At 37.1% G+C, this 14,591-nt stretch overlaps 1 protein-coding gene across 1 annotated transcript in view; it reads left to right on the top strand.

Annotated features, from left to right (window-relative positions):
- cacna1fb (calcium channel, voltage-dependent, L type, alpha 1F subunit) overlaps nt 1-14,591 on the top strand; it is a 58,836-nt gene that overhangs the window by 23,246 nt on the left and 20,999 nt on the right. Inside the window, exons 6-25 of the mRNA XM_067413874.1 lie at nt 2,450-2,602; nt 2,692-2,888; nt 3,007-3,110; nt 4,765-4,916; nt 7,127-7,201; nt 7,503-7,584; nt 7,939-7,965; nt 8,646-8,806; nt 9,017-9,242; nt 9,582-9,789; nt 10,283-10,403; nt 10,645-10,720; nt 11,150-11,210; nt 11,290-11,365; nt 11,595-11,697; nt 12,587-12,716; nt 13,270-13,329; nt 13,453-13,559; nt 13,865-13,952; nt 14,469-14,576. Coding sequence (XP_067269975.1) covers nt 2,450-2,602; nt 2,692-2,888; nt 3,007-3,110; nt 4,765-4,916; nt 7,127-7,201; nt 7,503-7,584; nt 7,939-7,965; nt 8,646-8,806; nt 9,017-9,242; nt 9,582-9,789; nt 10,283-10,403; nt 10,645-10,720; nt 11,150-11,210; nt 11,290-11,365; nt 11,595-11,697; nt 12,587-12,716; nt 13,270-13,329; nt 13,453-13,559; nt 13,865-13,952; nt 14,469-14,576 — 2,315 coding nt within the window. The remainder of the gene's footprint in view (nt 1-2,449; nt 2,603-2,691; nt 2,889-3,006; nt 3,111-4,764; nt 4,917-7,126; nt 7,202-7,502; nt 7,585-7,938; nt 7,966-8,645; nt 8,807-9,016; nt 9,243-9,581; nt 9,790-10,282; nt 10,404-10,644; nt 10,721-11,149; nt 11,211-11,289; nt 11,366-11,594; nt 11,698-12,586; nt 12,717-13,269; nt 13,330-13,452; nt 13,560-13,864; nt 13,953-14,468; nt 14,577-14,591) is intronic.

Here is a 14,591-nt window from a genome sequence, read left to right as displayed (position 1 = left end):
TTTCTCGTCTGAGTGCGTGCACTTAATCGCTCTGACGTGCGGTGATGATCTGATAGCATTTAGCTTAACCCACTAAGCCCAGTTCATTCTCTATGGTACCAAACAGAGATCAAGTCAGAAGCGACCAAATACCTCAACGTTATCCCTATTTAAATACACTTACACGAATAGTTGAATGACCTAGTATGGTGACACAAAATAAAACGTGGCGCTTTTCTTAGCGGGTTAAAATGGAACTATAATGTATGGCGGAAGAGCACTTCTGAGAGTACTTCGACTCGGCGCAGTAAAAAGTCACGCCTGGAAAATCCTCCCTCAAATCTCCCCCCTCCCTCTCTCATTTCTGTCAATAGGGGGAGATGTGAGGGAGGATTTTCCAGGTGTGACTTTTTACTGTGCCGAGTCAAAAGTACTCTCAAAAGTAGAATAACACAGTTTAATATGAAAACGTGGTAGAGTATCCCTTTAAGAATGTATTGTGAGATAGAAAACAGCCTCTATATGGATGTTTGTATAAAGTGGCATTTTGTGTGATGCACCAGTGTTTTGAGCAGTTATGATATTTATGTAGCGATCAGGGGGGGCTTGTGTAGCTTGACCTCTCTAATGTCATGATAATTTAGCCCTGTAGATTCGTTCGGTGTCCTCACCAGATGAGCTTGACTCATCGTTGCAACTAGAGGCTGTGCTGTTTCACAGTAATTTCAAAATCAGTTTCACTGCCACACACTCCTGAATCACTGACCAACTAACCAAAGGGCCATTATTGCTTGTGTCTTTACAATACTAAAATGATGATTTCAAAGGACACTGTCCATGGTGCTGAAAACACAATTCCATTAGCTACTACAGCAGAAAACAGAGTTGTGTATTCTGGAACATGGAGTAGCCAATGACTTATTCCACCACAGGACTATTAGATTAGAAGCTCTGGTCTGGATCTTTCCTGCCTACTGGCATGTACGATGGTATATCACCCTGATGTGCTCACTCCCACGGTAATCCTGGCAGGTCTCCCAGGCAAGCTGACATTGAATCAGGACACTTCCTCTCATTCATATACCCATTACATTTACTGAAAAATCATGTGACACTAATGATTAAATTGCATTTTAAAATATATTAAAATTGAAAATATATTTTTGTAATAAAATATAACAATATTACTTTTTTTACTGTATTTTTGATCAAATGAATACATCTTTAGCGAGCATATGAGACTTCTTTTAAAAACATTTTAAAATACTTTAACTGCCCCCAAACTTTGAGCATCTTGTGTATATAAAAAATATATTTAGTCAGAGTAAAATCGACAAAAATAAATATGTAATGCTCTGGAGTAGTAGACAAGATGCACAAACTAATATTTCTCTTTGAATAGACTTTAATACGGAACATGGGAGTAACACAACCACATTACATAAGACAATAACCGACAAAGGACTAAACAGAACAGGGAGTATATATGCAGGGAATAATCAGGAACTAAATAAGACACAGCTGGTGATAATTAACCACGGAAACAAACAGGACGCTGTGGCTGTTTCTCAATTACAAGCCTTGAAATGCCTTCAAAGTACCAACTCAGAAGGACGATTTGAGATGTGCTGCGATCTTGTTGCTCAACTGACCTTCCCAGCATATTATAGGGGCCAATGCACAATAAATACAACATAACATCACAAACCAATATCATAACCTGTTAAAACATTCATATTATTATAGTCATTTTTTTTTTACCACGTGTATTTGTGAAATGTATCTTTATTGATACTAATTAATTTTTTTTTATATGCCAATAAAAATGTTGCAGATTTTCTTTAGGTCTTAATCACTATTGATTTCTTTAGGTCTTAATCACTATTTATTATTAAAATTTAGCAAAACGAACGGACAAATTATATAATGGACATAAACAGAAAGAATGGGAATTTTTTAATGCACAAAATATAGGTTTCGGGTTACAGATTGTCCTCCATTATGTAGGACATGATTTCTCTGCTCTGTGTGTGTGTGTGTGTGTGTGTGTGTGTGTGTGTGTGTGTGTGTGTGTGTGTGTGTGTGTGTGTGTGTGTGTGTGCGTGCGTGCGTGTGCGTGTGCGTGTGCGTGTGTGTGTGTGTGAGCCTGTTTATGTGGTTTATGAGGACACAAATTTGTATAACTACATGGGTATTACACTGGTATTACACTATAAATGTGGTTAATGAGGACATTTCAAATGTCCTCATATTTCAAATAGCTTGAAAAACATACTAAATGATGTTTTTTGAGAAAGTAAAAATGCAGAATGTTTCCTGTGATGGGTAGGTTTAGGGGCAGGGGCAGTGTAAGGGGATATAATATATGGTTTGTACAGTCTAAAAACCATTACGCCTATGGAGAGTCCCTGTAAACCACATAGACCATAGACCAACGTGTGTGTGTGTGTGTGTGTGTGTGTGTGTGCAGGCCTGCAGATTGTGTTAAACTCCATCATGAAGGCAATGGTTCCCCTGTTGCACATCTCTCTGCTCGTCCTCTTTGTCATCATCATTTATGCCATCATCGGACTGGAGCTCTTCATCGGACGAATGCATCGCACCTGCTATTTTATAGGCAAAGGTAACCACACATACTCACACAAATTATTCATGTGCATTTTCAGTCACTCTCTGTCTTCCTCAATCTGTCTCTATCTTATTTATTTCCAGATAATTATGCAGACGACGATCCACTCCCATGTGCGTTTGCGGGTCACGGACGCCAGTGCAATGTGAATGGCTCGGAGTGCAGGGGAAAGTGGGAGGGACCTAACGGTGGCATCACTAATTTTGATAACTTCTTCTTTGCCATGTTAACAGTTTTTCAGTGCATCACAATGGAAGGCTGGACAGACGTCCTATACTGGGTAACTAAGCCATATGCATGGTCTTCAGCTTGTTATGGGTCAAAACTATATTTTAAGCAAGTGATTGTGTTGTATAACACTAATACCATTGCTTTTGCCTGCCTGTTCATCTCTGTAGATGAATGATGCAATTGGGTTTGAGCTGCCATGGGTGTACTTTGTCAGCCTGGTCATCTTTGGATCCTTTTTTGTTCTCAACCTTGTGTTGGGTGTGTTGAGTGGGTGAGTTTAAAGGATAGATATTTATTGTTTGTAGGCAAGTGTCTATTGGTGTCATTTATATATCACTTTTTGCCATGGCTTTGTTTAATATCCAAAGCATTGTATTCAGAATACGCATTTTATTAGTTTTTAATTATTTTCTGGGAATCAAATTCCCAACATTTGGCATTGCTACCGTCATGCTCTTCTGTTTGATCTACAGGAGCATCTACACTCTTAGAAAAAAGGGTTCATTGGGGTTCTATATAGAACCATAGGGTTCTTTACTCAACTCCAAGAACCTTTTATGCTAAAAGGTTCTATAATGAAAAGAAATTCAAATGCATAAATGCATTTGAATACACTGAATAATTGAGTGAAATGTTTGTCAATAATATTAAATATTTAATCTGGAAAGGATAAAACAAATGATAATGAATGAACCCCTAAAAGGTTCCATATAGAACCGTTTTCCTGGTTACACAGAACCCTAAAGTGTTCTTTTGATTGAACCCTTAAAAAGGGTTCTATACTCTCAGAAAAAAGGTACAAAGCTGTCACTGAGGCGGTACCCTAAGGTACAAAAGTGAAAAGGTACATCTTTGTACCTTACTTACACCTAAATGGTACATATTAGTACCTTAAAAGGTACATATCTTTAAGAGTGCAAATTAGTTCCTTAAAGGTACATAGTAGTACCGCCCCAGTGACAGCAATGTACCTTTTTTCTGACAGTGATATATAACCTTTTAGGGGTTCCAAATACGTAGCACCGATAGAAGACCCTTTGAAGAATCTATTGAACAATCTATATTATATAGTATAGAGAATAGGTTGCGATTGGGGTTCTAACCAGTACTGAAGGTGGAAATGTTCCCGCTAAAGTACTGCATCATTATACTTGACATATGCTATTGTTCAAAAGTTTGGGAGTTGTATTTTTTTTTATTTTATGTTTTTAAATAAGTTTTTATATGCTCATCAATTTATTTAATCAAAATACAGTAATAACAGTAATGTTGTGATATATTATTACAATTTAATTTAAAATAACTATTTTCTATTTGAGCATATGAATGCAATGTATTCCTGTGATGGCTAAACTGAATATTCAGCAGTTGTTACAGTCTTCAATGTCACATGATCCTTCAAATTATCCTTCTTTAAAAAAAAACTTACTGACCCCAAACTTTTGAATGATAGTGTACATTTTTCTGATCCATTCATTCCAAATAATAACTGTTTTGTACTTCTACCTTATCTCTGGGTAAATAAATCACATGTGACAATTTATTTATTAAAACAATCTGTCCATATCCCAAATAAAATTACCATGAGCTAAGCCTTCGTCATTTCATGACATAATAACCTGTGCATCATAGCTTGTTTACATGTTGGTGTGACGGAGGACAGCAGGAGATGAGCAGATATATCAGATGTTAATGTTTTTACTCACCTGAATGGAGCAATCCCCAGATGCTGAGAGCAGCAGATTTGCGAAGTCTGATTTCCTGCAGACTGTTCCAAAGCGCACAGAATTCCCCAAAGATTCTGCCTCGTGCTGCTTCCCCTTCGTTAAACAAAGTGTGAAAGGCCACAGTGTGCGTTTGCCTCTGTATTGTGTGTGTGTGTGTGTGTTTGCTTTGCTTGTCTAACAAGCCATACTTGTGTGTAGAGAATTCTCTAAGGAGAGAGAGAAGGCGAAAGCTCGCGGAGATTTTCAGAAGCTCCGTGAGAAACAGCAGATGGAGGAGGATCTGTCTGGATATATGGACTGGATCACTCAGGCTGAGGACATAGATGAGTTTGACGAAGACGGGAACAGACGTGAGATCTCTTCCTCTGTTCCACCCTCCAGACCCCTTTGTCATTGATATCAATTGTTCGTTGTAGAAACATGATTGACATATAAACTTAAGCTCATTTAAAGATGAATTGTGTAATGTATGTATTTTATGTGATACTAATTTCCCCAATCACAGACAATTATAAGATTCAAACTTTCTGATCCCAAGGGCCCCCCGAATATTTTAATCTCTTTGTGAGGGCCACCTACCTTAAATATAATAGCAACTATATAACTGATTTATTTATATGGAACGAGAAACAGATTAAGGATAATATAATAAACACTAAGGTTTAAAGTAATGTGTATATTTACTATTAATGTTAGATGTATCTTACTGTTTAAATCTATTATATTATATATTCAATAAGTTATGACAACATACACTCACCTAAAGGATTATTAGGAACATCGGTTTAATTTCTCATTAATGCAATTATCTAATCAACCAATCACATGGTAGTTGCTTCAATGCATTTAGGGGTGTGGTCCTGGTCAAGACAATCTCCTGAACTCCAAACTGAATGTCAGAATGGGAAAGAAAGGTGATTTAAGCCATTTTGAGCGTGGCATGGTTGTTGGTGCCAGACAGGCCGGTCTGAGTATTTCACAATCTGCGCAGTTACTGGGATTTTCACACACAACCTTTTCTAGGGTTTACAAAGAATGGTGTGAAAAGGGAAAAACATCCAGTATGCGCCAGTGCTGTGGGCAAAAATGGGCCAAAAAAACCTTGAGGCGGATGGGCTAAAACAGCAGAAGACCCCACCAGGTACTACTCATCTCCACTACAAATAGGAAAAAGAGGCTACAATTTGCACGACCTCACCAAAATTGGACAGTTGAAGACTGAAAAAATGTTGCCTGGTCTGATGAGTCTCGATTTATGTTGAGACATTTAGATGGTAGAGTCAGAATTTGGTGTAAACAGAATGAGAACATGGATCCATCATGCCTTGTTACCACTGTGCAAGCTGGTGGTGGTGGTGTAATGGTGTGGGGGATGTTTTCTTGGCACACTTTAGGCCACCTTAGTGAAAATTGGGCATCGTTTAAATGCCACGGCCTACCTGAGCATTGTTTCTGACCATGTCCATCCCTTTATGACCACCATGTACTCATCCTCTGATGGCTACTTCCAGCAGGATAATGCACCATGTCACAAAGGTTGAATCATTTCAAACTGGTTTCTTGAACATGACAATGAGTTCACTGTACTAAAATGGCCCCCACAGTCACCAGATCTCAGCCCAATAGAGCATCTTTGGGATGTGGTGGAACGGGAGCTTCATGCCCTGGATGTGCATCCCACAAATCTCCATCAACTGCAAGATGCTATCCTATCAATATGGGCTCACATTTCTAAAGAATGCTTTCAGCACCTTGTTGAATCAATGCCACGTCGAATTAAGGCAGTTCTGAAGGGGAAAGGGGGTCAAATACAGTATTAGGATGGTGTTTCTAATAATCCTTTAGGTGAGTGTATGTTTTTACATTAATTTAACTCCACAAAATAAGTTAAGAAATGTTAAACTTTTTTTTATAAGTTATACAAGATGTAACATTTTTTTTAAAATCAGTTTTACATAATCTATGTTGAAATAACTTAAACATCCAAATCAATTGTACTTAAAAATGTCAGGCTGTGACTTCTTTTTTTGTAGAATAAAATAATACTGATTAATCTCAAAATGTCCAGCCAAATGAAACATGTATATAATGTAATATATATATATATATATATATATATATATATATATATATATATATATATATATATATATATATATATATATATATATATATATATATATATCATGTTGTGAAAAAACACTCTCAAATCTGAGGTAAAAATGTTTACTCTGACTTCCCTAAAAAAATACATTTTGTATTTTTAGCACCCAAAAGCATCCCCTTCTGGCCCCATGGATTCCTTGGACCAGTGTTGTTATTGTTCAAATATATATTCAAAAAATATATGAAACACTGTTAATATATGAAACATTTCATCTCAACATTGATGTTTGAGGTAAAATTTTCCCCACCTGCCACACTTTTGTGTGATATAAAATGTGACCTACAAAGCCAGCATCCTCAGACAGAACCATGGAAATTATTTATCCTACCAACTTGTTTTATTCCATGTCTGACACTCTTCTCTCTCTCTTTCGATTTTTCAATCTCTTTTCAGGTGTGACCTTGCGTGACCTAGCGGACAAGAAGAGGGGGAAATTCGGCTGGTTCAGCCACTCAAACGAAACCCACGGTACTGCCAATCAGAATGAGACGCATGACCCCTTCATCCCCATGCTGTTCTATATATAGCCCCCCTCAACTTTGTCTGGTCTAATTGTATAATTTACATCTGGGGCTAGAAATCACATCTCTCGGTTGGACCCATATTAAGTGCTTTGACCCTATTTCAGAGAGATTGCTTTTCTCCAAAACTGTGTCAATGTGTGGCCGACATTATTTTTTCTCTTTGTCTCTCTTATACCTGTCTTTTTTATGGTCCTTTTCTGTCTCTGTGCATCTTTCACTTTATTCCTGTTTTTCATTCGCTATAGCAAGTCTTCCAGCCAGTGAAACAGCTTCCGAGAACACTGAAAACATAGATGAGGAACACACAGATTGTTGTGCTGCTTGCTGGTAATGCATAAATGCACACATACATACCCACTATAATTAGAAACGACAAAACACACAACATTTGTCATTGTGTTGTCATGCTGGCTTGCTAATGGAAGTTGTTATCAGCCATAATGGAGTGCCATCTCTAAATTTCTCAGTTGCGGCTCATTATGTTCTCTTTTCTTTGTATTCTCTGTGCTCTTGCAAGTCAGTTCGCTACTCTGTGCTTCTTCGGCTGTCTTTGTTTCAGATACTGGATCTTTGTTAAACGCAATGCGTCAGTGGTTTACATTTTGCTGATTGCCCTGTGTTGTGATTGTCTGTGAACTCATTGTCATTTCGTTTTGTTTTGTCCACTGTTCTGGACTTCAGCGCTCGCATTATGAAGATCCCCTGCTGGTGAGTCGTTGTGAAGACAGTCATTGTGGTTCAGTGTTCACCTGCTAGATATATGCAGTAAACTTGGAATATAATTAAAATATATAATTGCAGTCAGTTTTTTTTTTTTTTAAATAGTGAGGTTTATGCTTAAAACAAGAACAAACTATTTGACAATGGGGAAATTAAAAAAAAAAACTTAAACTAATAACTAACTTAAATAATTAACTGTATTTAATATCTGATGTGGTTTAGCTTTTTAAGTACATTTCTGTTTTAATTTTAAAATGTTTTATTCTATAGCTAAACAAACACAAAAATATAAAAATATAAATAAAAAAAACTTTTAAAAAAATGCAGTACTTGCCCACTAAAATTGCTCTATTCACATGGTTCATTACCATTTTTCGTGGATTTTATGTATATCATAACAATATGATAATTTGTTGAAAAGCTACACACTCCATCAATTAAGTTTCGAATAACTGTTGCCTTGCCACACATATAACATGCTAGAAACCTAATAATCACATCATAATCACATAATCAAAGTATTTACGTATTTAAATCCAATATTTGGCCAGCCAGTGTATATATACGATATACTGCATATCATAATATACATATATGTTTAATGTAATAAAAATATATACAGTGAATATAGGCTATATTGTTGTTTTTTTGTGTGTGTGTTCTTTTAGTCGTGCTCTGCGCCGCTGGAACCGCTGTGTTCGGAGAAACTGTCGTACAGCAGTGAAATCTGTGACTTTCTATTGGGTTGTGCTGATCCTCGTCTTCCTCAACACAGCTCTCAGTGCCTCAGAACATTATGACCAACCAGAATGGCTCACTGAAATTCAGGGTATGTAGCTATTGCCAAGCATCACCATACTGACATAACGTGTACTGTCCCACAGCATCAGCCACACTTTTATTTATAGACTTCTGATAGCAGATGTTTTTTGCCGATCCTGGTGTTACCAATAAATGACCTACATATTGACAAAAATGATTAAGCTGTAATCACATCTTTTTTCCGCCTCTCTTTCTTTTTTGTGTCTCTCTCTCATAGACATTGCCAATAAGGTTCTCCTGTCATTGTTCACAGTGGAGATGTTGTTGAAAATGTACAGTCTGGGGTTGCGGGTATATTTTGTGGCATTTTTTAATCGTTTTGACTGTTTCGTCGTGTGCGGTGGGATTCTGGAGACAGTTCTGGTGGAGATGGAGATCATGCCACCTCTCGGCATCTCAGTGTTGCGTTGCGTCCGCCTGCTTCGGATCTTCAAAGTCACCCGGTACTTAGGCCTCTTGTTTCGCCTTCCTAAATGAATTGGGAACAAAATAGGAAAAACTTTTTTTAAAGAATCAATTTTTTGCTGATTTTATATGAGGATTCTAATGTTTACAGGCCTGTCACTCAAATTTGGAACATTTCATGCTTTTGTTGTTTTCTAAAAAATAAATAAATAAATAGATGTCTATAATGTTTATCATGTGTACACACACAAAATGTTTATTTTAGTTTCCCCTGCAAATTATTTCTTTTCTCTGGTCCGTTCTGTTTCTCCTGTTGTTTCTATCTTTCCTCATCACTTTTCCACCCTGTTAATTCTTGCCCTACTTCTTCTCCTCAGCCATTGGACGGCTCTGTCCAATCTGGTGGCCTCGCTACTGAATTCAATGAAGTCCATTGCCTCCCTGCTGCTGTTGCTCTTCCTCTTCCTCATCATCTTCGCTCTGCTTGGCATGCAGCTATTTGGAGGGAAGTTTAACTTTGATGAGACACAGACCAAAAGGAGCACCTTTGATGCCTTCCCTCAGGCTCTGCTTACCTGCTTTCAGGTAATAAACTCCAATATAATAATCAAAACAATGTTAGGTTACTTAACCCTTTCCTCGCAATTGACCACATTTTCCGTCAATTATGGCACAACGCTTCCCCGTCATTGACAGAATTTTCTGACAATCCATGTTTTCACTATTATGCATCATCTGAATGAGTACCCAGATCAAAAGACAGGCGAAGAAAAAGCAGAAACAAGCAATAGAAGCATCGCTAATGCATATGTAAAAAAGCGATCATCAAACATTAAACAGTATTTAAATCAAAACCGCCTAACGTTACCGAATTAAATGTCCACCCAGAACAAGCTATATTGCTGTGCAAGCTTTGGGGATTTGGATGGATCTACTCCATCTACATTTTAATCATAGAGATCTGAATCTGATCTCAATGTCGTCTTTGAGAAAAAACATGATTTTCTCAGCCTGGTATATATTGTTATATATTTCTTAGGTATTTTTGTTTTAAAATTATTTGTTTCCCCCTCTACAGATATTAACAGGTGAAGACTGGAATGTAGTTATGTATGATGGTATCATGGCGTACGGCGGCCCAGTTTTCCCTGGAATGATCGTCTGTCTTTACTTTGTGATTTTGTTCATCTGTGGTAACTGTATCCTTTCCCTCTAAAACCACTGGCTTATTTATTATGCATTCATTTGTTATTATGATTCATGTTTGAGCTACAGGAATACAGTTGCTTACAACTAGTAACAGATGTCATTGCTCCCTATCTAAAAATGAACCATATCTCACCATTCTTCAGAAATCCTGATTTGTGTGTTTTGTTGTTGCTGCTGGATGTTTTTTGTCATATTTTTGTGTTTGTTGGGTCTTAACCTCTGCTCTCTCAGATATCTTGTTGAACGTCTTCTTGGCCATCGCTGTCGACAATTTAGCAGGAGGCGATGGAGACAATAAGAAGAACGAGTGTGTTTTTAATTCATCTCAAATCATATAATCTCAACTAATCCTTCTAACTGCTATAAATATTACATAATTTATGAATGCATTTACCATTCTTTTACATATACTGTGGGGTCCAAATATCCACATTGAAAATATGGGATTGAAATTTAAGCCTGAAAATAAAGAAAGAAACCAAAAAATATTTTAAAAAGTAAAAGATTTTGACAAATATAATGTAATATTCTTGAAATTAAAGTGTGACAAACCAAATACTAAGACATTGCTTAAATCAGTATTTTACTGAAATTGTTAGTGAGATTTTTAATTAAAAAAATATTAGAAAAAAAGCTAAATAGATGCATTTTTTACAAGTAGTTTCAGACATTTGAGCCTTACTGTATATGCAAAAACAGACAAAGATTGTAAAAGGAAATCTATTGATTCTGACAGAGAAAAAAAAGAGGGAGAGGGGGAACAGACTGAAGGTGAAGAAGAGAAAGGGGAGGTGAAGGTATGGAAATCAAACTCTTCTGCCATTGTTGTTGAATAATCATCACATTGAGGTCCATCTTTCGTTCTGTTTTCAACAGGTGGACATGGATGATGAATACGAGGAGGAGGAGGAGGAAGAAGAAGAGGAAGAGGAGCATGAGGAGGGAGATGAAGGTGAAGTCCATATCACTTCTGAACAGATTGTTAACTCAAAAACTGTTTAGTAGATATTTAGCAGACGTTTGTGACCATAATTTCTCATCCTAGAATGCACTAACAGTCCCTCTGGAGTGTCCTGAGGTTTAGCGTTGGCTACTCAAGGGTACAGTGGTGTTCTCATTAACTCAGTTTCTCTCTGTCTATCTCTCCCACTTTCTTTCGTTCTGTCCTTCTCCACTGGAAGAAGGGAAAATTCAGCTCAATGTTGCTGACTTTGCTCCTCCTAAAGAGAAAATTCTACCAATCCCAGAGGGAAGTGCGTTCTTCTGCCTCAGCAAGACCAACCCGTGAGTGTGCAGTTTAAACCACACATAAAATAACTTGACTATTTAAAGAGATAGTTTACTAAAAAATGAATTGACGTTAAAAACTGTAATTGACGTTATTTACACATGTAATTCCAAACGTGTATGGTATGAATTTCTTTGTGAAACATTAAAGATACCATGAACTGGGGTCATGAACTGTTTTATATTTTTTTTAAGTTGTCTGAGGTCAACTTATGACGTTCTTGTGGTTTTTACATTCAAAAACATAATAATGAATAAGTAATAGGCTATTTTCTACACTTATTTTGAGCCTCTCTCATGGAACAATTTTCATGGGCGTACGGCATTGAAGACTTGGAAGTAAACGCCCACTGCTATAATTGGATAATATGCTTTGCATATTATAATGAGCTTCTCCTCCCCCATGAGTGCACGTGAGGAGTGGGCTCACAAAATGTCTTTATCAAACAAACACAATGACTTATCTCTCATCCACCCACAATTCATTGGAACGTTATTTTTTTATTACCTGGCCCGCCCCATCGGTGGATTTAACCGCAAACTGTTCATCACTAACAAACACACACATGCGCTCATCAGCCTCACTGCAGAGTCAGACAAATTTGCATGATCAACTTCGATTGTATTTTTCCTTCAAATATCAAGTCAAGAGAGTGAACAACGCACATCAACTGTACTAATTTTGACTCATTCACATTGTGAATTATGTGACACTTACTATGTAGTGAATAGTGAATGAGTGGATTCGAACACAGCATATTCATGACCGTATAAAAAGCTTCTGTTTTCTCAAGCGGTATGGCAAATAAATTAAATAGTCCTTTTACATTTTGGACCACGTAGACAACACACAGCTGACCACAATTTTCTTTGTGTCTCCTTCCAGGATAAGAGTGGGCTGCCATACCCTGATCCATCACCACATCTTCACTAATCTTATCCTGGTTTTCATCATTCTCAGCAGCATCTCTCTGGCTGCGGAGGATCCTATCAGAGCTCATTCCTTCAGGAACAATGTGAGTTTCCTGCTTGCTCGCACACACATGCAGGATCATAAATAGTTATTTACTGCAGCTGGCCTTTTTGGCATGTTGGACAAGCCCTTCTGTGCCAGCTGAGGAATACCATCCTTCAATCACACACGCGCATACGCGTACGCACACACAACACACACACACACACACACGCGTACGCACGCACACATACATGCATAGCTTAACATGATTTACCCAAGTAGGACATGTTACTGGATCAGCATGCTTGTTAGTTCTGGAACAACATTGGTATCAACCAATCACATTTGAGGTTTGGGGTCAGGACTGAGGGCAAGGGCTTGAACAACATGCTTATCAACCTATTATTTCCCTGAGGGTTTAGGAAAACATAATGCTGAGGGTTCAGATTGTTTGGTGGAAATCTTCAACAACAAAGAATGTTGATCCAGGACCGTGTCCTACTGCACAAACAAACCAGTCACCATACATCCTACTGTACATACCATCATTTTAAAATGTATTTATATATTTTATTTTATAAATATTTATATTTATATTATTTCTCTCTCTACAGGTTCTGGGTTATGCTGATTATGCGTTCACTTCCATATTCACTGTGGAGATCTTACTGAAGGTAACGGTCAATCATCTAAACAACAGTTCTTGTAATGATTTCAAACTGATAAGATGACACCACCAGAAGTGTAGCTACATGGAAATGTTTCTCCATCTTTTTTCTTTCTTTACCTCTCTGCAGATGACAGTGCATGGTGCATTCCTTCATCCGGGTTCCTTCTGCAGAAACTGGTTTAATCTGTTGGATCTTTTGGTGGTCAGCGTGTCCCTGGTCTCCTTCTTCTTACAGTAAGTCCACAACATCAAAAGACTCCTGTTCATTATTTGTGTAAACATGTGAGCTGTGATATCTGATGAACGCATCAGTATATGATGTAATTGTATGTATTGCCCTCTGGTGGAAAAATGTACACAGTGCCCTATCAAGCTTTAATGCAAAAAAAAAAAGACGTGGAAGAGAAAAAGAAGATCAGTCTGTTCGTTTCTGTAGATCTTTTTGAGTCCACATGTACAAATTCAACCCCCCCCCCCCCTCTCTCTCTCTCTCTCTCTCTCTCTCTCTCTCTCTCTCTCTCTCTCGTTCTCTTTCTTAGTTCAAGTGCCATATCTGTTGTGAAGATCCTAAGGGTGCTCAGAGTACTGAGGCCTCTTCGAGCTATCAACAGAGCCAAAGGACTTAAGGTACAGTTTTTTTAAATAAAAAATACTTAAAAAAAATTGTACAACATTTAGTGCTGTCAAATGATTAATCGTGAATAATTACATCCAAAATAAAAGTTTCTTTATTATTATGTGTGTACATACACAATAAATGTGCGTGTATTGTGTATAATGTATGTATATAAAAATACACACTCCATCAAGTATATATTTAAGAAATATTTGCATGTGTATACTGTATATATATATATATATATATATATATATATATATATATATATATATATATATATATATATATATATATATATATATATATATAGTGCTCAAGAAACGTGTTAAACCATAAAAAAAATTCTTCCAGGATGCTATGATGAATGGAACCAAAACCATAAACAAATTAAATTTACATTTTCTTAATTTTTTTTTTATTTTGCCGACCCCAAACGTCATGCAATTCATTTTCAACATTTTAGTTTTTCGGTCAGTGTTATGGTGTAAACTCCATTTCTCTAATGAATGTGTTTGTGTGTGTAGCATGTTGTACAGTGTGTGTTTGTGGCTATAAGGACCATCGGGAACATCATGATCGTCACCACTCTACTTCAGTTCATGTTTGCCTGCATTGGTGTGCAGCTTTTCAAGGTAAAACACACACAC

This window comes from Pseudorasbora parva, chromosome 13, assembly GCF_024679245.1.
Source record: "Pseudorasbora parva isolate DD20220531a chromosome 13, ASM2467924v1, whole genome shotgun sequence".
Taxonomy (NCBI): domain Eukaryota; kingdom Metazoa; phylum Chordata; class Actinopteri; order Cypriniformes; family Gobionidae; genus Pseudorasbora; species Pseudorasbora parva.
The sequence above is the reverse complement of the archived record's forward strand: the minus strand, read 5'-3'. Positions and strand labels throughout refer to the sequence as shown.